At 44.4% G+C, this 22164-nt stretch overlaps 1 protein-coding gene across 1 annotated transcript; it reads right to left on the reverse strand.

The window, feature by feature from the left end:
* Positions 1 to 464: 464 nt before the first annotated feature.
* IDH1 (isocitrate dehydrogenase (NADP(+)) 1) lies at positions 465 to 21493 on the reverse strand. The gene is made up of 10 exons (XM_047773367.1): positions 21338 to 21493; positions 20242 to 20307; positions 17118 to 17255; positions 14339 to 14630; positions 10962 to 11067; positions 8080 to 8257; positions 7049 to 7200; positions 4729 to 4869; positions 3675 to 3837; positions 465 to 1401 (listed from the first exon to the last, which is right to left on the reverse strand). Exons 3-10 carry the CDS (start codon positions 17237 to 17239, stop codon positions 1311 to 1313), a joined length of 1245 nt encoding a protein of 414 aa, XP_047629323.1. The 5' UTR covers positions 17240 to 17255; positions 20242 to 20307; positions 21338 to 21493; the 3' UTR covers positions 465 to 1310.
* Between the last annotated feature and the right edge of the window lie 671 nt (positions 21494 to 22164).

Genomic DNA, 22164 nt, shown 5'->3' on the forward strand with positions numbered 1-22164 from the left:
ATTCACCCCATTCTCGGCACCACCGTCTCAGTTGAGATCTTCATCTTCTCCCACCTGGAGAACGATATCCTTGTAACTGATCTTCCTTCCTCAATCGTGCCCATCACTCCCTGCTTCCCTCCACTACTAGGCATTCTTTGTAAAAGCTGCCCAGAGTGTTATTTTTTGAAAGAACTTATGATCCCGTCCATCCTTCCTTTAAGTCTTCGTTGGTGCTCTATTTACTTATGTGCTAATGACCTAAAACTCCTTAGCATATGCGTAGACTCAGTCCCCTGATGTTCCTTTTATTCTTTCTTTGGTCCTCCTCTTTCCCTTCCAATCCACACATTACTGTCTGTTTATTAACCCATTTTCCCCACAGTAAACTCCCTGATGGCAGAGCCATTTAAACATCAGACACCTATGGCTAGGACCTAGCAACTAAAATATACCCAACAAATAAAAACTCAGGAAACCAATGATTAGCGCTTAATTTTAATTAAAATTGATCATCTAGATGAAGAACAGGACTAGAATAGTGTTTACAATCAACTTCTGATAAATCACATTTATAGAAAGGAAACAGAACAGGCCAGCAGAAGTCAAAAAAAGGTGCAGCTTGTATTATTGCACTTGGATAAAATACACTGTTCAGGTGAGCATAATACTTTGTCCATGAGGCCAGGAAGAGGAGCTATACAGGGGCCAAACCCCGGGTAGTATTTATTCTGGATTCTCCAGTTTGCTCAAAAATATTTAGTATTTTTGAAATACTCAGCTAGAGCTCCTTACAAAAAGAACTGTCTTCACATGTTTTCGTTATAGCCAGGCCCTGCATTCCAAATCTCATGCAAGTTTAACAGACGGCTCTACCTCACGTGACGAAACATCTGTGACGTCAAAACCACCCAGTGCCACAGGCCATGGAAAGTGGGCAAGGGAATGAATTTCTACTTTATACAATTTTAGCGAATAATACCGTGGCTGTAGTTTACCCTGCTCAGGCACTCTTCGTTTTGGTCATTTAACATCAGGAGATGAGGAAAAAGTGACAGTGAGTGGCGTGCATATGGACACTAAAAGCAATGCCTAGGCGACCCGTAGAAAATAAAATAAAATTTTAAAAAGTCCCCTGCCACATTCACAAAGGTGGCATACATGTATGGATAAGAAAAAGGCTGTAAACTTATAGGAAAGATAAACTCTGGCTTCTAAACAAATTACAAAATTGATTTTGCCTTTACCCTTGAGTGTTTTAAAGAAAAATGTAAACCAAGTGGCCTAGTTACCAAAAAAACACACTTCTCCTCCAAAGCCGAGGAATGACTTTAGAGTTTGGCCTGCGCTAGTTTTATCTTCAAGTTTTCTCCGAGTTTGTCCATGAACTCAAATGTATTCAAGTAGTCAGAACGTTGCACGCTACAAGGAGGAAAAAGAAGGAAATTAAGTTTGTTTCTGATCTGGCAGCAGAGAGAGGAAAAGTCCTAGACATGTCACTTAAAGTAGCGTTTTATTTATTTCCAGAAAACTGGAGTTCCCGTCATGGCGCGGTGGAAATGAATCCAACTAGGAACCATGAGGTTGCAAGTTCAATCCCTGGACTCGCTCAGTGGGTTAAGGATCCAGCGTTGCCATGAGCTGTGGTGTAGGTCACAGACATGACTTGGATCTGGTATTGCTGTGGTGTAGGCCAGCAGCAACAGCTCCGATACGACCCCTAGCCTGGGAACCTCCATATGCCACGGGTGTGGCCCTAAAGAGACAAAAAACCCCACAAAAAACAAACAAAAAAAAACCCCAAAAACTATTTCTAGAAAACTGATTAATGCTAACAAGCTACAAGTTTATGGCTGACGAATGTGTTTGAGATTCAAGGGGCTGGAGTTCCCATAGTGGCTCAGTGAAAACGAATCTAACTAGCATCCATGAGGACGCAGGTTCAATCCCTGGCCTCGCTCAGTGGGTTAAGGATCCGATGTTTCTGTGAGCTGTGGTGTAGGTCACAGATGCAGCTCGGATCTGGAGTTGCTGTGGCTGTGGTATAAGCCAGTGGCTACAGCTCCGATTTGACCCCTAGCCTGGGAACCTCCATATGCTGCCAGTGCTACCCTAAAAGACACCAAAAAAAAAAAAAAAAAAGATTCAAGGGGCCCACCCAGGCTAGGGCAGTCTGCAGTGGAGGCTGGGGCACCCCTGTCCCCCACCCCCAAGAGATTGAGCTTTGAGGGTGAGACTACCTCAGAGCTTCAGTTCAGATTAATGCCTGGGAGACAGAAATCATTTCAGTTTTTATTCCTCATTCTTAAAAATAACAGAACCTAAAACGAAACAAAACACTCAAACCCTACCCGCCCCCCCCAAATAATGGAACCTACCCAGATTACAGTCTTGCTTTTACTCATACCCCCACAAGCTGTCACATGTTCTCAAAAAAATTTTAGTGGTCTTGTTTCCACTTTTGTCTTTCTTAAAAAAAAAAAAAACAAAAGACAATGGAGTTCCCGCTGTGGCACAATGGGATTAGCACTAGGACACAGGTTTGATCCCTGGCCTGGGACAGTGGATGAAAGGATCTGGCACTGCTGCAGCTACGGCTGGGCTGCTATCATAAACCTGCTGATAGGTACCTATTCAAATAGGCTTAAAGGTAAGAGGAACATTTCAAACCCTGTGTCCTTTAAGGGAATTTAAGATAAGGAAGACGTAGTGATTAGGTATATCCCCATTACTGAGGTATACTGACCCTCACAGGTCTCTGGAGGCCACAGGGTTGGGACATGGGATTTGTGCTAAATTTTAGCATTGTTTCTTAATGAGTGTCATGGCAGCCAACTTTGTTTTTTTTTTGTTTTGTTTTGTTTTTTGCTTTTTAGGGCCCCACTCGAGGCATATGGAAATTCCCAGGCTAGGGGTCGAATCAGAGCTACAGCTGCTGGCCTACACCACAGATCACGGCAATGCTGGATCCTTAACCCACTGAGCAAGGCCAGGGATTGAACCCGAGTCCTCATGGATCCTAGTCGGGTTTGTTAACCACTGAGCCACGAAGGGAACTCCATACTAGCCAACTTTGATCTTGAAGGAGTTCCTGATCAGCAGTTAATCCAGCTGGGATTCACTGGGCTACCATGCTCTCAGAAAAGTCCTGGGAATACATGGGCCCTTGAATACCTGACTGTTGGTATTAGATGCTTAAGGAAGGGACTACGATCACCTGAACATCTCATACCTGCACTGTTTACTTCTACCTGTAAAGCAAAGAAAATAAAGGATTGGAAAAATAGCCGGGGGGGGGGAGTGTCCTCTTTTTCTCTAATTTTAAGTAGAAACCTATCACCCAACTGATTACCAACTAGATCAGGGTGAGCCAACTGTAGCTTGGCCCATGAACCCAGTCCGGGCTGTGGCCTGGTTCTGTACACAGGGTCTGATTGGAATGCTGCCACACCCACTGGCTTTTGCATCACCACTGCATGCTTTCGTGCCACAGAGGCAAAGTTCAATAGCTGCCATGTGCTCCACGGAGCCTTATTTTATTATTTTATTATCTGCCAATTTATAGATAATGTCTACTGAGCTCCGAACCAGATGACAAAGAACAATTCATGTAATTCCCAAAAGCACTTCATGTTTTGAGCCCGGTGAGGATAAATGGTAATTTGATCACAGAGCTTAGGGCACCTTATACTTACTTGGGTAAACCTTTAATACAAGCAGCCAAGTCCTTGGTCATGAAGCCAGCCTCAATGGTCTCAATACAGACTTCTTCCAAAGCATTTGCAAAGATGCTGAGCTCTTTATTGCTATCCAGCTTAGCTCTGTGGGCTAGGCCTCTGGTCCAGGCAAAAATGGAAGCTAAAAGGGGGGGGGGGGGGAGAAGGGAGAAAAAGTACACTTTAATCTCATTGGTTAGAAATATTCCCAAATGTTTGTTCCCCCAAATAGAAGGGTTTTGTTGTTGTTGTTTAGGTGACGACTTCATTGGATACTCTCCACATGGGCCACAAGTTTTAGGAGAAGTGGAAATATTTTACCAAATAGAATTTTTTTTTTTAAATTTCCATTTTTTTCTCCCATTTTTGGCAGCCCCACCAAAATGTGGAGTTCCCAGGCCAGGGATCAGTTCTGTAACTGGTCTAAGCTGTAACTGTGGCAATGCTGGATCCTTAACCCATGGTGCTGGGCCAGGGATCGAACCTGCATCCAGTGCTCCCAAAACACTGCTGATCATATTGCGCCACAGCTGGAGCTCCAAAATTTCCGCTTTTATACAGGACATGTTTTGGATTTTGCCAAAGCCTTAAGAAAGCACATATTCACGGCAGTAGCATGTGGGGCTTAAGGCATTTGCTAACTTGGAAAAGGTCACAGTCTCTTCTATCTCTCATCTGCACTGGTTTCTTCCTCTTTCCAGGCTGAAATCTGTTTGGGAAGTTCTGTTCTTAGAGCCTGATTAGAAGGGTCTATCAAAGTGGCTTTAGGTTCTTAGTTACATTGGACATTTCACCGCAACGGAGGAAAAGGCAAATGCTTGCTGATTTTCCTACCTTCTTCTCTGTAATGTATCTTCTTCCACAAGATGGAAAAGCATATATTGTGGTATATTTTAAGAAACACATTAAAACAACTCTTATTAGTAGAACGAACCAGCTGTTTGGTGATGAGTTTATATACAAGGCACTGGGAAGCCAAAGGAACACGTCTGCTCCCTGGCTGGAAATCAAGGAGCAGCAAACACCATCTTACCAATGGGATTGGTGGACGTCTCCTGTCCTTTCTGGTACATACGGTAGTGACGTGTTACAGTCCCATGGGCAGCCTCGGCTTCTACTGTCTTGCCATCTGGACAAATCAGCACACTGGTCATCATGCCAAGAGAGCCATAACCTGTAAGTGGCAGAACATGAAATGCCGGGTTCAGCTGCATGAAGAGCAATGGGTCTCCGAGAGAGGAGAGAAAACCTTGACATGTCTTAGAGAACAAAATAAAAATGAGATGCAACTAGATATTCTCATATTAAGTGAATTTATGTCAGAAAAAGACAAATATCATTTGATATTTTTATGGCTGCACCTGTGCAGCATATATATGCAGGTTCCCAGGCCAGGGACTGAATCTAAGCTACAGCTGCGACCTATGCAGCAGTTGCACAACACCAGATCCTTTAACCCACTGCTCAGGGCTGGAGATCAAATCCTCACCTCTGCCCTGACCGAAGCTGCTGCAGTTGGATTATTAACCCACTGCGCCATAGCGGGAACTCTGGCTCAAACATTTATGGACTGCAGTTCAGGACCATAGCCATGGTGGATCTATCCACGTTTGTTAAGGAGACACTCATTGGTACCACTGTCAAAACTGAGGACAAATGAAAGGTCTGGTGCAAGCGCAAAGAAATTCATGCCTCTAGAGAAAAGTGAACTTAAGGGCATGCTGCTTTTTAATCTGTTTAGCCACCTGCAGGTCACATGCATCTCCAGGCTCTGCCTAGACATAGAGCCCTGGTTCTAGGTATCTCGTCAGTGCACCGTTAGACAGTCCACTTCAGAACGTTCTTTGAATGTCCATAACTTGCCAACTGCATTTGAGCTCCCTCTAGATACTCTCTGCTTATTGCCATGAGGACTTGTAGAAACGCAAATGGAATGATTTGAGTCTCTTTCCAAGGACTGTCATCACGAGGACCCGTTTTCCTTTCCTTTCTTTTCCCACCGCAGAATCATCACAAAGCAAAACTGCTTCTGCGACTACATTCAGTACAACGATTGTGAGGCTTTAGAGAAACTGGCAGAGGGTAAAAGAGGGCTGAATAACTCATTTATTTATCTGACATAAAAGTTATCTTTAACCGGCTGGTCTACTGATGTTCAAACTGATAGGAGATGATTAACAAGAGAAACAAAAAGTAGTACTTCAGGAAGGCAGGGAAGCAAACATAATTAAAGTTAACACAAACATTCTTCAAGAGATTCAGTGTACCTAGTTACCACGGGTAACTGAGGCTGAAGGGCAAGGTGGTGCTGAGGAAATTGGGGAATTGAGAGAGCTTTTTTTTTTTTTCCCCAATTTTTGGCTGCTCTGTAGCTTATAGAGTTCCTAGACCAAGGATCAGATCCAGGCCAGGGAACAGATCCAAGCCAGTCTTGACCCAAGCTGCGGCTACAGCAACCCCGGATCCTTAACCCACGAGGCCGGGCCAGGGACTGAACTTGTGTCCCAGCGCTCCTAAGACGCCGCCGATCCTGTTGTGCCGAAGGAGAAACTCCAGAGAACTTTTCTTACCTCTGGCATGAAGCCTCTGGCTCCTGGAATTTCTATGAACAGTCCCAGGCTTCTCTGCCCATTCCTTGTGTTTAAAGCTGAGCAGTAAACACGTGTGTTTTAAGTGGTATCAAAACAGCCGTCAAGGCTGGCAAAGGGGCATGATTAGTACCTGTCGTCAGTGAAGAAGGGGCTCTTGGCGGGAAGTCTCTGGGTTATGAGACAACCCCGCCCCCACCTCAAGTCCCCCCCCCCTTTTTTTTTTTGTCTTTTTGCTATTTCTTTGGGCATATGGAGGTTCCCAGGTTAGGGGTCAAATCGGAGCTGTAGCCGCCAGCCTACGCCAGAGCCACAGCAACAGGGGATCTGAGCCGCGTCTGCGACCTACACCACAGCTCACAGCAAAGCCAGATCATTAACCCACTGAGCAAGGGCAGGGACTGAACCCGCAACTAGGGCACAGTTCCTAGTCGGATTCGTTAACCACTGCGCCACGACGGGAACTCCCCCTTTTTTTTTTAACATTCTCATCAGAAAGGAAAGAAAGTGGTTTTCAGATCAGGTAGTGGGGCTGCCTGCTGGAGGCGGTCAAAACTCCAAGTGGGAAAAAAGGCTGAGACATAAACTGTGTTAAGGCTGCAGGCAGGAGTCAACCCAAGGAGTCCTTCCTGTGCGTCCTTGAGAGAAGTCTCTTACTGGGGTTGAGCTTAGTTTCCTAACCTCCCAGCTGAGAGGATGGGCCTGGATGCTTTCACAAAGGGCTACAGAGGCCAAGCCCCACCTCCACGGGCTCCAGCTCCCTACCTTGGGCCACAGAGTCCGACTGCACGTCGCCATCATAGTTTTTACAGGCCCAGATGAAGCCGCCCTCCGATTTCATAGCTTGGGCCACCATGTCATCGATGAGCCGGTGCTCATACCAGATCTTCTGAGCTTCAAACTGGGATTTGTACTGCCTAAGAAACAAGAAAGAAAAGAGCGCAGTAATAACAAGCAGAGAAAATCGGTTTTATTGGGACTTTATCAGCCTTTCCAAAGGAAACAACATTTTTCAGTAAAAGCAACACAAATTCAGGAATCTGACAGACAAGGGCTCAAGTCCTGCTCATTTTCTAGTTGGGAAACTCCAATTTCCCCATCTGTAAGGACGATTTTACCTACTTTGCAGAGATGTGCAAATTAAGGCGATAACCAGTCCCAAGTATACTTTTACTGGTGGTTTTCAATACACCCCTGATCCGAATCTTGAGAAGAAGCTTACTTTAAGAAGGTAATGGGGGGAGAAAGACATATTGTTCAATATCATTCAGAAAACAAGACAGCTTGTAGGTTTGGTATAGATAGGTAGTGGAAAGGGGAATTAAAATGCCTCGGAAAAGATACTGGCCTGAACACTTGTACCTAAAAGGGAGAGATGCCATTTAGCAAGTGTTCTTGTTCTGCTGAACCCAAAGTTGTCATCAATGTAGACTTAAGTTCAAAAGACTCCACTCGAGCAGTTTAAAATCGTTAACGATGGGCTTCAGAATGAACGGAAAAGAGCTCAAACTCAGAAACTCATCCACTTGAAAAACCAGAACTTTCTATCACTAACAGGGTACTTTTTTACTCAATCATTAAACTCTGGCAATGAAAGAAATAAATGTGGCACCCTTCCCTTCGAAAAGCAACTCAAGGGTTTTATTTCACTCCTGTTGAATCTCAGTCTTGACCTTATCTTGATGGGACATTGATTGTATTCAACCAATTTGTCCCAGAATCAAAGAGATAAGGATGCAAATTCCTTAAGTGCCGACTTCTATGAGAAAAGAAAAAAACCACTGTAATTTAATTACTTTTCATAGATCTCCTGAAAGATGTCTTTAAAACGTCCATCATATTTCTTCAGGATGGTATTTTTGGTGCTCAGGTACAGAGGCCAACCCTTGGACAGAGCCATCTGGAAAGAACTGTGTGCAAAATCTTCGATTGACTTATCTTGATTGTACATCCCCATGGCAACACCACCACAGTCTGTGTGGGGGAGAAACAATGAGAGAAAAAGAGGAAGGTAAGAGGATATGGTTTTAAGCAGTCTAAATCCATCCACCACCAAAATACCCAATTCTCAGCTGTAATGTCAGAATCCAGGCTTCAAAAAGTCCTGGCCAGGCTTCCAATTTGAATATGCCATGAGTTCCCGGGACACATAATTGCAGGAAAGTCAGATCTCCGTAAGGACATTCTAACTTGTTTTGAAGGGGCAGCATAAATGAGAAAAATACAGTCATTAGGATCCCGAAGATACTGAAATACCAAAAACTACTGATATGAACCAGGAGTTCCCTTCGTGGCTCAGAAGTTAAGAAACCTGACTAGGATACCTGAAGATACAGTTTGATCCCTGGCCTCACTCAGTGGGGTAAGGATCTGGTGATGCTATGAGCTGTGGTGTAGGTCGCAGATGCGGCTCAGATCCCGTGTTGCCGTGGCTGTGGTGTAGGCTGGCAGCTGTAGCTGATTTGACCCCTAGCCTGGGAACTTCCATATGCTGCGGGTGTTGCCTTAAAAAGAAAAAAAACACACACACACACACACACACAAAACAAACAAACCTACTGATAGGAACCAGAAATACACTCAAGAAGGGGTAAATAACTTTAAAACTCTTTTCATACTGTACACATTTCAAACATGAATGTGCACTCAATCCCTCATCACTGAGAAAAATGTGCGTTTCAAATACTGAATGAAAATTCTTGTAATTTCCTGGAGGATACTGAAACTTTATACGGTCATTGGCAGAAATAATTAGGCTATGTGTAATCACTGGGGTTTCACAACTCTTACTGTTTGAACTTTGTTATTACTAAAAGCTAGAACTTAAATCTGTGCCACTGCCCAGGGCTAGCTTGGGCTCAGGATGTGAAAGGTGGTGAAACTGGGAGAATAAGAGTCCATCAATGACATGATTTAGGAGTTCCCTGGTGACCCAGCGGTTGGAGATTAGATGTCACTGCTGTTCGATCCCTGGCCTGGGAACTTCCACATGCTACGGGCATGGCCAAAAAAAAAAATTTTTTTTCGTTTTACTTTTTTTTTTTAACAAGTTTTATTGAAGTATGGTCAATTTACAAGGTTGTGATAATTTCTGCTGTATAACGAAGTGATTCGTTTATACATATACGCACATCCATTCTCTTTCAGATTCTTCCCCCATAGAGGATCACAGAATATTGGGTAGAATTCTCTGTGCTATACAGCAGGTCCCCGACAGCCAATCGTTCGATATATCTCAGTGTGCATATGCCAATCCCAAACCCCTAGTCCACCCCTCCCCACTTGTCCACTTTGGTAATTGTGAGTTTTTCAAAGTCTGGGAGTCTATTTCTCTTCTGCAAATAAGTTTGTGCCCTTTTTTAAGATTCCACATATAAGTAATATCATATGATATTTGTCTTTCACTGTCTAATTTCACTTAGTATGATAATTTATAAATAAATAAAAAATAAAACAAAATGCTATGATTTAGAGGAGGCAAGGAAAACAAAAAGTAGGTAAGTTTGAGGTTTTGTTTGTGCGACTGCTCCTAATAACTTTAACAGCAAAGAGGGTCCTCTCTTCTTTCAACTGTTGGGTGGGATTTATCCTAATGGACCTTAGAAGCAGCAGGATGGGGGGAAGGAAAAGGCAAAAAGTAGACATTCTGCTTTCTCAGAATAAATACTCCAAAGGACAAGAAGAAAAATTCAGCAAATATATAATGCACCATTTTCTTTTTCTTTTTCTTTGCTTTTTAGGGCTGCACTTTTGGCATATGGAAGTTCTCAGACCAGGAGGCGAATCAGAGCTACAGCTGCCGGCCTACACCACAGCCACACCAATGCCGGATCCTCAACCCACTGAACAAGGCCAGGGATTGAACCTGCAACCTCATGGTTACTAATTAGATTCATTTTCACTGTGCCACAATGGGAACTCCCCATGAAGCCATTTTCAAATATAAACCCTACTGAAGCCAAAGGGCAGGATTATATGACAGGTGATTTGGGACTATTTTTCTTTTTCAGCAGCACCTGCAGCATATGAAAGTTGCAGGAGTCAAGGATCAGATCCGAGCTGGAGCTGCAACCTACGACCACAGCTGCAGCAACACTGGATCCTTTACACTGTGTGGGGCTGGGGATTGAACCTGCACCTCCATAGAGACAAGCCTGATCATTAACCTACTGACACAGGAGAACTCCAATTTGGGGCTATTAACATTTAATTTGCATAATTTAAGCACAATAGATTCCTGCCAACCTTCCTTCCATGTTTTCAGAGAGATGCATAATTATCTACTTGCATTTCCAATTACCTATGTGCATTTCCAATTGAGTGGCTAATTCCTTTTGTGTATTTATCAATGCCACAATAAGCCAATGATTTTTTTTTTAATGTTAGATTTTGAGTCCTGTGGAAATGTAAATTCAGGTTCTTTTTTTAGGCAGTCATGCAACTAACTTTAAAAAAACAGTAATAACGTCTAAGTCTAAGCGCTCTGTTTGAAAAAAATGAAAGATGGGAGCTTCCTTGTGGTACATCAGGTTAAGGACCTGGCACTGTCACTTCAGCAGCTTGGGTCACTGCTGTGGCATGGGTTCAATCCCTGGCTGGAGAACTTCCACATGCTGTGGGAGTGGCCAAAGCAAACAAATAACACGAAAGCTGTAGCCCATGGTGGACTTAAACATACCTGTGAAGTCATGTACCATGTATGTCATCTTGGGGGATCCGTCCCTTGGCGTGTAGGATATCTCTACTTTTCCAGGCCCAGGAACTACAAAATCGGTTGCCCTGTACTGCGGAGGGGAAAACAAAGATATAAGGAAAAAACTGTCCTAACAATTAGAGCTAGAAGACACCTAGACAAAAGTGCCATGTAGCCCAACCTTCTACTTTAGAAATGGAGATAAAGAGGTCTAGTGAGTTCCCAAAGCTCGTCACTGGTAGGACACATTAGAAGTCAGTATTGATTGGCTGCCTACCACATTCGGAGCAATTTTCGGAGCACAGAGAGGGGGATGAGAGAGAATAACATCAAGTATTTCCCCTCATGAAGCTTACAACCTAAGACACTCAAAAGTAAGAAGGAATATTAAGAGCTTTCAAATATCAAAAGGAAGCACAGATTACAAATGCTGTCAGAAAGAAGATGGAGGAATATGGAGTTCCCGTCATGGCTCAATCTGACTAGGAACCCTGAGGTTTTGGGTTTGATCCCTGGCCTCACTCTGTGGGTTAAGGATCTGGCGTTGCCGTAAGCTGTGGTGTAGGTTGCAGACGTGGCTTGGAGCCCGCGTTGCTGTGGCTTTGGCATAGGCCGGCGGCTACAGCTCTGATTAGACCCCTAGCCTGGGAACCTCCATATGCCTTGGGAGCAGCCCTAGAAAAGGCAAAAAGACCCCCCCCCCAAAAAAAAGATGGAGGAAGAGAAATGGAAATAACCATAACCTGGAGGTCAAGGAAGTCTTCCTGTGGGGGATGATAGCACATTAGCTGCTACTGCTGCTGCTGATGGGAGCGCCAATGCCTGGTCCTCACTATGTGACAGATACTCTAAGCAACTAATGTGCATCTCTCAATGCCTCATTCCATTCTTTTTTTTTTTTTTTTTTTTTTAGCTTTTTAGGGCCACACCCACGGCATATGGAGGTTCCCAGGCTAGGGGTCTAATAGGAGCTACAGCTGCCAGCCTACACCGCAGCCACAGCAACGCCAGATCCAAGCCACATCTGTGACCTATACCACAGGTCATGGCAACACTGCATCCTTAACCCACTGAGCAAAGCCAGGGATCGAATGACGACGACCTCATGGTTCCTAGTCGGATTCGTTTCCGCTGCGCCACGATGGGAACTACCCTCATTCCATTCTTATGTCAATCATACAAGGAAAGACCTGTGATGTAGCAGAAATAATGCATCTAGAGTCAAAAGACTCGGGATCTGGTCCTTGGACCTTTAGGGCTCAGTTCCCTTATGGTTATTATTGCTACTAATGCCCATCCAGGACTTGGCCATGTGAAGTAATTATTCTAGAAGCAACTGCGACAGGCTGATGACCCTTAGGAAAGGGCTCTTTGAGGACAGGTACCTGTCACAGGCATGGAAAAATGGACCCAGGCCACCCTAGCCGTATGTCAATGTTTGCTGTCTTGTACCTTCTTCAATGGCTTCGGTTAGAATACTTTTGGAGTCAAGTACCAGCAGATAGATGCTAACCAAACCTATTTGTTTTATTTTTTTTTCTCCTTTTTTCTTTTTAGTGCTGCACCTGCTAAAAAGTTCCCAGGCTAGGGGTTGAATCAGAGCTGCAATTGAGGCCTATGCCACAGCCACAAGCAGAATCGAGCCTTAACCCACTGAGTGAGGCCAGGGATTGAACCTGCATCCTCCCAGACACTATGTTGGGTTCTTAACCCACTAAGCCAAACAGGAACTCATTTGTTCATGTAGAGTAACATTAAGGAGAGCTGGTAAAAAGAGCTGTCAGGTAACAACACAGATTAAATATTCTCTATGGGACACTTCTGACATACAAAGCCCTTCACTGTGGGTGGTAATTTCTTTCCACTTCTCAAAAGGAAGAAACTCAGGCACCATTAAATGCTTTCTAGAGGTTTGTGTGTATTGAAACAATCAGTGAATCAACCAGAGATTTGTGATTTTCAATCTGGACTTTAATACCTGGAATGACCATTCTTCAAAGTGACTGATGCCACCACCATAAAGAAGGAAAAGGACAAAAAGGACACCACTGAACTCCTAAGAGCTTGGAGCTTGGAGCACACCTACTTACATTCCCTCTCCTGCGCCTCTGAGAGGCACCTGTGAAGGGACTGGCCAGGATGAAGGGCTAGTCCGAGCCACAGGGTAGAATAAAGCAAACTATACCTCAAGGACTGACCCAGTGACCCTGCCCCCTGAACGAGGGCAGTCTGCCCTGGCCACACTGTGTTCAAGGATAGCTACGTCAAAGCCTCTGGGTGTCTGCGTCAAGGACTCTTGTTTTTAGGCTCTTTTAAGAAATAAGCTGTTTTCTAAGAAAGTCTGAAACTTCAATTTCAATGCAGAATTTTAATTTTAATTTGGCAACGAGCCTTCTTGTACAGAAGAACAGAAACTATCTCTTTTTCTTCTAAGCGGAAAAGGAATATTTTAAAGAGACAGCTTTCAACCACTGAGCTTTTCCTTTTATGCAAGAAGTGATCACTTTTAATATCATCTTTGGTACTTCTCAATCCTGTCTGCACATGTAAATCACTTGGGGAGCTTCAAAAGGTCTGAGCCTCAAGGAATTCAGATTTACTTGGTACAGGGTGGGATTTAGGCAATGGAATTAAAACAAACACTGTTTTTTTTTTAAAAAGCAAGGAGTTCCCACTGTGGTGCAAGGGGATCAGCAGCATCTCTGGAGCTCTAGGATTCAGGTTCCATCCCCAGCCTAGCACAGTGGGTTAAGGATCCTGTTTTGCTACAGCTGTGGCATAGGCTGCAATGAGGACTCAGATCTGCTCTCTGGCCTAGGAACTCTATATGCAATGGGACAGCCAAAAAAGAAAAAAAAAATTTTTTTTTTTTAATTTTAAAAAGCAAAACAAGAGTTCCTTGGTGGTTTAGTGGGTTAAGGATCTGGTGTTGAGGCTATGGCATGGGTTCAATCCCTGGCTTTGGAATTTTTGAATGTTGTGGATGCAGTTGAAAAAAAAAAAAGCAAAACAAATTACCAAAAAACCTGCAAAGAAATCCTACTATACAGCCAAGGTTGAAAACCACTGTTTTAGTTGAACCACAGAAAATTAGCTATAAAAAAGTCTGTATCATGTGGTTTAACCTAATAAAAAACAATAAAAAGATAAAGAAAAAAACATGCCTGAAAAAAATCATTTGTGTTGAAACAGGTATCTGTTTGTAATTTTATCTGTATTTACTTCTATCTAAATATCTATTTCTCATTTTGCAGCTTTCTTAATGAGAGTAGACACTAAAAGGTAAGAATAAAACACATATAAATCAGAACTACGGGACAGCCAAAGGCCATGGCAAATCAAGTTATGCCAACATGACTTACTTGATCCCCGTAAGCATGACGACCTATGATGATGGGTTTTACCCAACCGCTCACAAGCCGAGGAATATTTTTGCAGATAATAGCTTCCCTAAAGACAGTGCCACCCAGGATATTTCGGATGGTGCCATTTGGTGATTTCCACATTTGTTTCAACTTGAACTCCTCCACTCTCTTCTCATCGGGGGTGATGGTGGCACACTTGACACCAACGTTGTATTTCTTTATAGCTTCTGCAGCATCCTTGGTGACCTGGTCATTGGTGGCATCGCGATTCTCTATGCCTAAGTCATAGCTGGAAGGGAAAAATTGTAAGTGTACCTTTCCAAACTGACAGGTGATAGAGGGTGCTCCCATTCTATCACCGTGCACCCTTCTTAGCAAGATGATGGCACAAAGGGCCTGTCTGGTGGAAAGTGAAGGCTCCATAACACCTAAACTGGCCAAGTTTTAGCATCGGTGTACCTTCAACACAGATGGCTGCTGCCAATTGAAAAAAGCACTAAGAAAGGCTGGACTGCTGGGCTGGCCACTCCTTCCTGTATTGTGGGAAGCTGCCTACGAGGAAAGTAAAAAGAAACCACTGCACTCTGCCCTCTGTTTACCAGAGGCAGTAACAGCATCTTTAGAATGTAACCACCGATCTTTCTGCAGACTTCCTTCCATACAATAGCATAAAAATGCAAGATTGTGTTCTAAAAAGGGATCAGAGGGCTTAAAGGATTCTTTGTATTTTGGCACCAAAGTGGTGGGAATTACAGATGAGACAGTCAGTGCTAAAATGCTAAAGACTGGGAAGTTCCTGTCAGGCGGGGCTCAGTGGTTAACGAACACAACTAGTATCCATAAGGCTGTGGGTTCGATCCCTGGCTTTGCTCAGTGGGTTAAGGATCCGGAGTTGCTGTGAACTGGGGTGTCGGTTGCAGACACGGCTTGGATCTGGCATTGCTGTGGCTGTGGCATAGACTGACAGCTGCTGCTCTGATTGGACCCCTAGCCTGGGAACTTCCATATGCCGCTGGTGTGGCCAGAAAAAGACAAAAATAAATAAATAAATAAATAAAAAATAAAAAGCTAAAGACTGGCTTATTAATGCTAGTTAGTCTTATGATGAACCATTCCTTAAATCATGAGAAAGTCTCTTTCTTTTGGAAACAAGCCTGCAGTTTATTGGATAAGTAATGCAGTCTAGCAATAGTTTTACATACCCCAGAGAATTATTGCTTAATACAACCCACACCCAGATTGCAGGTTATTGAGAGCAGGAAAGAAGGCTGGTTGTCCAGAGAGCACAGAAAAAGACTATAAGCTTTATTTAAAGTATGTAATAGGTTGTCCAAAGCCAGAAAAATGAAACAGTAATGTAAGAGTTTACTTTGCTCTCCAAGGCTTTAAAAGTTTAAAAAAATTTTTTTCAGCTTCCAAAACTTGCTAAACCATTAGGCTTCTAGATTTCTCTTTCAGTTCTTGTGTTTTTGTTTACTTAGATATCTCGACTTGTGATGGAAATGTCTACACCCAAGCAAATAACAGGTCCTTCAGGGCAGAGACTGAGGAATAATTCTGGGTCAGGGCAAACACACTTAGACAGTTGCCAGTATAATGAATGAAATGTGTTCACCACTTTACCACATCAGTCTCAGCCCTGGCCTTGCTCAGTGGATCAAGGATCTGGCGTTTCTGTGAGCTGTGATGTAGGTCGCAGATGAGGATCGGATCCCGTGTTGCTGTGGCTCTGGTGTAGGACGGCAGCTGTAGCTCCAATATGACCCCTAGCCTGGGAACTTTCATATTCCACAGGCCATGGGTGCAGCCTTAAAAAGCAAAAAAAAAAAAAAAAAAGTATTTATCTCTCCGTCCAAAACTCTATTCCTTTGCTTGTCCCTTTGACCTCAATCCTGTGTTAACTGAACACTAATTGACCAGAATCAGATGACTAAAATTTCTACTGTAGATAATAGTGTTAATAGCTAAAATTGCTGCTACCAACATTATCATTAACTACAAGCTCAGATTTCTCCAGGGTAAGATGAGTTAACAGGTCCTGGAGCCACGGACCAACTGACCAGAGAGTAAACCAGAGACATCCTTACCCCTGCAAACTATGGTTGAAAAATAACACAAAGGAGTTCCTGCTGTGGCAATGGGATCAGTGGCATCTCTGCAGCACCAGGGCACAGGTTTGATCCCTGGCCCGGCCAAGTTTGTTAAAGGATCCAGCATTGGTGCAACTGTGGCTTGGATTTGATCCCTGGCCCAGGAACTCCATGTGCCGCCAAAGAAAAGAAAAAAAGGAAAAGGAAAAACATTACAGAAATTTTACAAGATGATGATTAATCCCAGCTTCTTGATTCGTTCCCTTTAAAAACACCCCCTACTGTATAGCACAGGGACCTATATTCAGTCTCTTGGGACAGACCATGATGGAAGATAATATAAGAAAGGGAATGTATATATATGCATGATTGGTTCACAGCAGAAATTGGCACAACATTGTAAATCAACTATACTTCAATAAAAAGAAATTTTTAAAAATTAAAAAAAAAAATAACAAAAACACCCCCAACTCAAAGACCACATTGGAGTTGTTCTGAGACTTGTCTCCAGCTCCCTTGCGTGGTGCCCTGCAAATACTTACTTTGTTGCTGCTCTCAGGTTTGCTTTCTGCACCACAAGCTTTATTCACAAGACACAGCTCTGTCGATGTAAAAAAGCTATTATACCCTGAAATCACAAGCACTGTGCTTCCTAAGTTTGCTGCTTAAAAGAGTGATCCATTTACCTGTGCAGGTCCAATTCCACATAGGGAAAAATGAGTTTCTCTTTAATCAACTCCCAAATGATTCGAGTCATTTCATCTCCTTGCATCTCTACCACAGAACCACCCTGGATTTTTTGAGACATTTTAGCTTTGATAAACCTTGAAGAAGAAAAAAGACAGGACACATATCTCATCATTTATTTCATTACTGTGTAAAAACAAAAGACAAATTGGGGACTACTAAAAGAAGAATTCATGGGAGTTTCCAGGGTGGCGCAGCAGAAACGAAATCCAACTAGGAACCATGGGGTTGCGGGTTCGATCCCTGGTCTTGCTCAGTGGGTTAAGGATCTGGCGTTGCCATGAGCTGTGGTGTGGGTCTAAATGAGGCTCAGATCCTGCATTGCTGTGGCTGTGGCATTGGCCAGCAGCTGTAGCTCCGATTTGACCCCTAGCCTGGGAACCTCCCTATGCTGCAAGTGTGGCCCTAAAAAGCAAAAAAAAAAAAAAGAAAGAAAGAAAAGAACAAAATTCATAATAGCACGATTGCAGAAAAAGCCTAATAATAATTACATTAACCATTAGAATTGAACAGGTTCTCTGTGTAAAGCATTATGTTACATGCTTATGTGGTTTCTGAGTCAGCACTCACAATAACCCTATAAGATGGAAATTATTTTTCCATTCTACCCACCCCCATTTTACTTGCTAAAAGAAAAGGAGCTTTCCCAAAGCCACCAGGCCAGTGTGTGGGGGAGCCTGGGCCTGTAACACACCCTTAATGATGTAAACATTCTTCTTGACTGTTGGTTTACCTTATAAAATGAGATTATTTCCTCACTCTCGTGTTTATTTGAACACTATATCCAACTCCTCATTTTACTGGGCCCTCAAGATGAGCAGAAGGATGTGTGCTCTATTTCCTCTTTCCTAAGAGGCTTTTTTGGGTAGTTCCCTGGTGGCTCAGTGGATAAAGGATCCAGAGTTGTCACTGTTACGGCTTGAGATGCTGCCATGGTGCAGGTTCAATCCCTGGCCCAGGAACGTACACATCTGTCTTGGTTAAAACAACTATCCTTGAGGAGATTCAACAAGTTCTAGCGACTCATAATTGTCTTTTTATTTTATTTTATTTTTAAATGAGAGTTGCAATGTTTATTTCAGGTTCTCTCTCTCTCTCTTTTTTTTTTGGTATTTTTTTTTTCCTTTTTTGCCACACAGGCAGTATGTGAGAATTCCTGGGCCAGGGACTGAACCTGTGTCACACAGCAGCAACCAGAGCCAGAGCGGTGAGAACGCAGGAGCCTCAACCTACTAGGCTATCAGAGAACTCCCAAGTCTTTTTAAAAATGACAGATGGGAGTTCCCATTGTGGCTCAGTGATAACGAACCTGACTAGTATGCATGAGGGCACGGGTTCGATCCCTGGCCTTGCTCAGTGGGTTAAGGATCTGGGGTTGCCGTGAGCTGTGGTGTAGGTTGCAGACAGAGCTCAGATCTGGCGTTGCTGTGGCATAGGCCAGCAGTTCCAGCTCTGAGGCAACCCCTAGTCTGGGAATCTCCATATGCCGCAGGTGCAGCTCTAAAAAGACAAAAAAAAAAAGAAAGAAAGAAAGAAAAAAGAACATTTTTACTTATTTATTTATTTTATTTTTTATCTTTTGCCTTTTCTAAAGCCGAACCCTCGGCATATGGGAGGTTCCCAGGCTGGGGGTCTAATCGGAGCTGTAGCTGCCAGCCTACGCCGAGCCACGTCTGCAGCCTACACCCCAACTCACAGCAACGCCGGATCGTTAACCCACTGAGCAAGGCCAGAGATTGAACCTGCAACCTCATGGTTCCTAGTCGGATTCGTTAACCACTGAGCCACGACGGGAACTCCAGAAAAAAGAAAATTTTAAAACATGATGATTAGTAGACCATCTGGAATTTAGAAAAGTGAACAAAACTGGTGTGAATGCATCAGTTACTTGTTTATAATTTCAAGTGCATCTTAAAGTATATGATTTGGTTGTGCTGATCCCACTGTCACAGCTAAACAAAACAAAACAAAAAAGCAGCAACTTATCTTAGTTTTGATACATTTCCAAGGCCATATTCCCACACAGTTTTATGCAAGAGTTATAACTTGGTTAATTTTCTTTCATGGCAAATACAGTTAATAGAAGGTCATATATCATGCGTGAAATTTTAATCCTGAGTGATATTTTTTACTTAGTTCCTTCTCAATTGAAGCAAACACTTTCTGCAGTAATCTTTCTATACTTCATAATGCATAATCAAAACATTGCAGGTTTCCTTCAATGACTTATCCATTACATTTTTACCATCTTTCAACTAAAAAAAAAAAACAAAAAAAACCCCGAAACCTTATTATAAGTTCTCACTTACTATAATGTAGAACACTATTTTATTTCTTCCAGATTTGAATCCCATGGAGTGGGCTGTAGACTCCACTGAATTGACTTTCTACCCTAGACCCTCAGATTTTCTGTCTCCATCCAAACCTTGACTTCAGAAGGAAGGCCTTTGCCAAAAGGCTAGTTCACTTATTCTGAATGCAGCTGGATTCCAATCTCCTGACATACTTGTGCAATGCTAGAAAATAAACCCTGGACTAATACAGAGCAGTTTAAGAAAAAAAGAGCTGGGAGTTCTCTGATGGCCTAGCAGGTTGAGGCTCCTGCGTTCTCACCGCTGTGGCTCTGGTTGCTGCTGTGCGGCATAGGTTCAATCCCTGGCCCAGGAATTTCCACATACTGCCTGTGTGGCAAAAAAGAAAAAAAAAAATACAAAAAAAACCAAGAGAGAACCTGAAATAAACGTTGCAACTCTCATTAAAAAAAAAAAAAAAAAAAGAGCCGCTCACCCTGTTTGACTTTATTGTCATCGATCCCAAACTTTAAGCCACTGTTTTGTTTTGTCGGCTGAGTTAATGAACTACATTAATTTCTGGGTTAAAAAAAAAAAAATCACTGTCTTGCAGAGAAGCCTCTAGACTGAAAGAAACAAGGAAGCAGTTGCAATTTATTGTTGGAAAGATCCCTGCTTCAGGCCCTTTGCAGTGCCTCCGACCACCTCCAGGACCTCCAAGAGCGATGAAACGCAGTACTGCCGACATGAAGGGGAGAAAGTGCTGTCTTACCTTTACAACTTCTTATCACCCCAATTCTTCCCAATCTTGCACACTCAGCTGAGTGCAGTTTATCTCCTAAAACAAAACAAAAGGGAAGCGAAAGGTAATTTACAAAATAGTCGTGTCAGGAGAATTTAGTTGCTTTTTATACTGGCCTGAGCAGCCCGGTTTATCTGGTTTAAAAGTACAGTGCTGAGTGTACCCAGAGGGGCAAAGGGCAGTTTTAGGTCCGCAGGCAGCTTCCAGATAAAGGAGATAGCTCTGCCGGCACACACTGACGGGTGCGTCCTGGGTTCGCTGTCGGTTAGCTAGCCTTGCAGTTTGGATGTCCTAAGGGGACGCCGTAACCAGCAGGTTCCCGGCGTGCATGCGTCCTTGTGGTCGTTGTGCAAGAGGGCTGCAACTGAAGCTGGTTCGGTTCCTCCTTCCAGGTCTTCACGCCCGCTCCGGAAGGTGCCGGGACCTATAAATCTCGGGTGCAGAGAGCGAGCTGGGGGTCGTCTGGCCATGACCTGGAGAGGGCGGCGGCGGCGCGGTCTCCACCCACAACTGCGCTCCGGCCCACCACCAGGTGGCCTAGGGAACGCCCCTCGCCTCCCTTCTTCAAGCAACCCAAACGGACGCAGCCAGCCAGCCCGAGTTCGAGGCACACGCCCAAGTCCTCCAGCGTTCGAGGCCGCACGTTTTCTTCCCCCTGAACCCAAGAGTTCGTCTTCCACGCGTCCCTGCATCCTCCCCCAGCCCGGTTTTCCTTTCTCTTGCAGACCTGGCCCTCCAATTGTCACTGCATGCCACCTCCAGCCGCCCAGTGTCACGCTCCCACGCCCAGGAGCTGGCCTTTTGCACGTCCAGGCATCCAGCACCTTCTTCCTTCCTATTTTCTTTTCCCATACCCAATACTTGGATTCCTCACCAGCTGTCTTGCAACCAGGACTGCCTAAGTTTCCGGCACCATACGCAAAGATCTGAGCTTCCTTTTTTAAATTTATTTTTTTAAACCACTCCAGCCATTGACAGACTCAGAGCCTCCCGGCGAAAGCCAGGGGCCGCCCCCCGACCCCTCGTCCCGACCCCCGACCTCGACCTCGAAAAAGCTTGCTGTTACCTGCAGGGGAATGTACCCTGGCGATGACCCGGGAAGGCCACAGCCACTCACTGGCTTAACCCCAGCTGGGCCCCAGCTGTTTCGGCTTCTTAACAGCCAACGCAGAAACAGAACGGGTCTGAGGAGGCAGGGCTTTTGCCTCTTCCCGGCTTTTGTCCCGGTCCGGCCCCCTCAGTCCACCTCCCGGAGACCCGCCCCTGCCACGCCACCAATCGCCGAACGCCGACCTCCTGAGATAGGCGGGGCCTGGGATCAGGGGCGGGTTCCGGAACCTTGGGCGAAGTGGGTGGGGGAGGCTTCCCTATGCTCGCAGTGGGGGAAAGGGCAGTGGTGCTGCGGTATTTGGCCCCTGCTTCCCTACTGCGGAAGGAGGACAATGCCACCTGCAGGCTAGGGAGCAGGGCGCGCTGCGGCTGGTATTCTGAGTCCTACACCCCAAAGGAGCGTCCCGGTCTTTGTAAGAACGTAGGGCTCCGCAGCCTGCAGGCCTGCGATAAAGGCAAACAGGGGACAGAGCGGTCCGGACACGTCCCCTTCCCGCCGCTCGCCGGATGTGCCATAGGCTGGACCGAGTCTGGGACTGCCGGAAGCGAGCCCTGGGCGAGCGGGGGTCGCTTTAGGGGAAGCTAGAATACAAAAGATTGAACGGCACGAGCAGATGCACTGCCGTCGGCTTGTATTTCCGCGACTGCCTGCGACAAGTTCTTTGGAGCTTCTGTATTTACAATTTCAGTTACTGCTGCGTACTATAAATAAACGCGGTTGTCTTTTGCATTAAAAGATAGTGAGATTATTATCTGAGTTCCAGTGAAGCTCAACTAAAGATG

Source organism: Phacochoerus africanus, chromosome 3 (genome assembly GCF_016906955.1).
Source record: "Phacochoerus africanus isolate WHEZ1 chromosome 3, ROS_Pafr_v1, whole genome shotgun sequence".
NCBI lineage: Eukaryota > Metazoa > Chordata > Mammalia > Artiodactyla > Suidae > Phacochoerus > Phacochoerus africanus.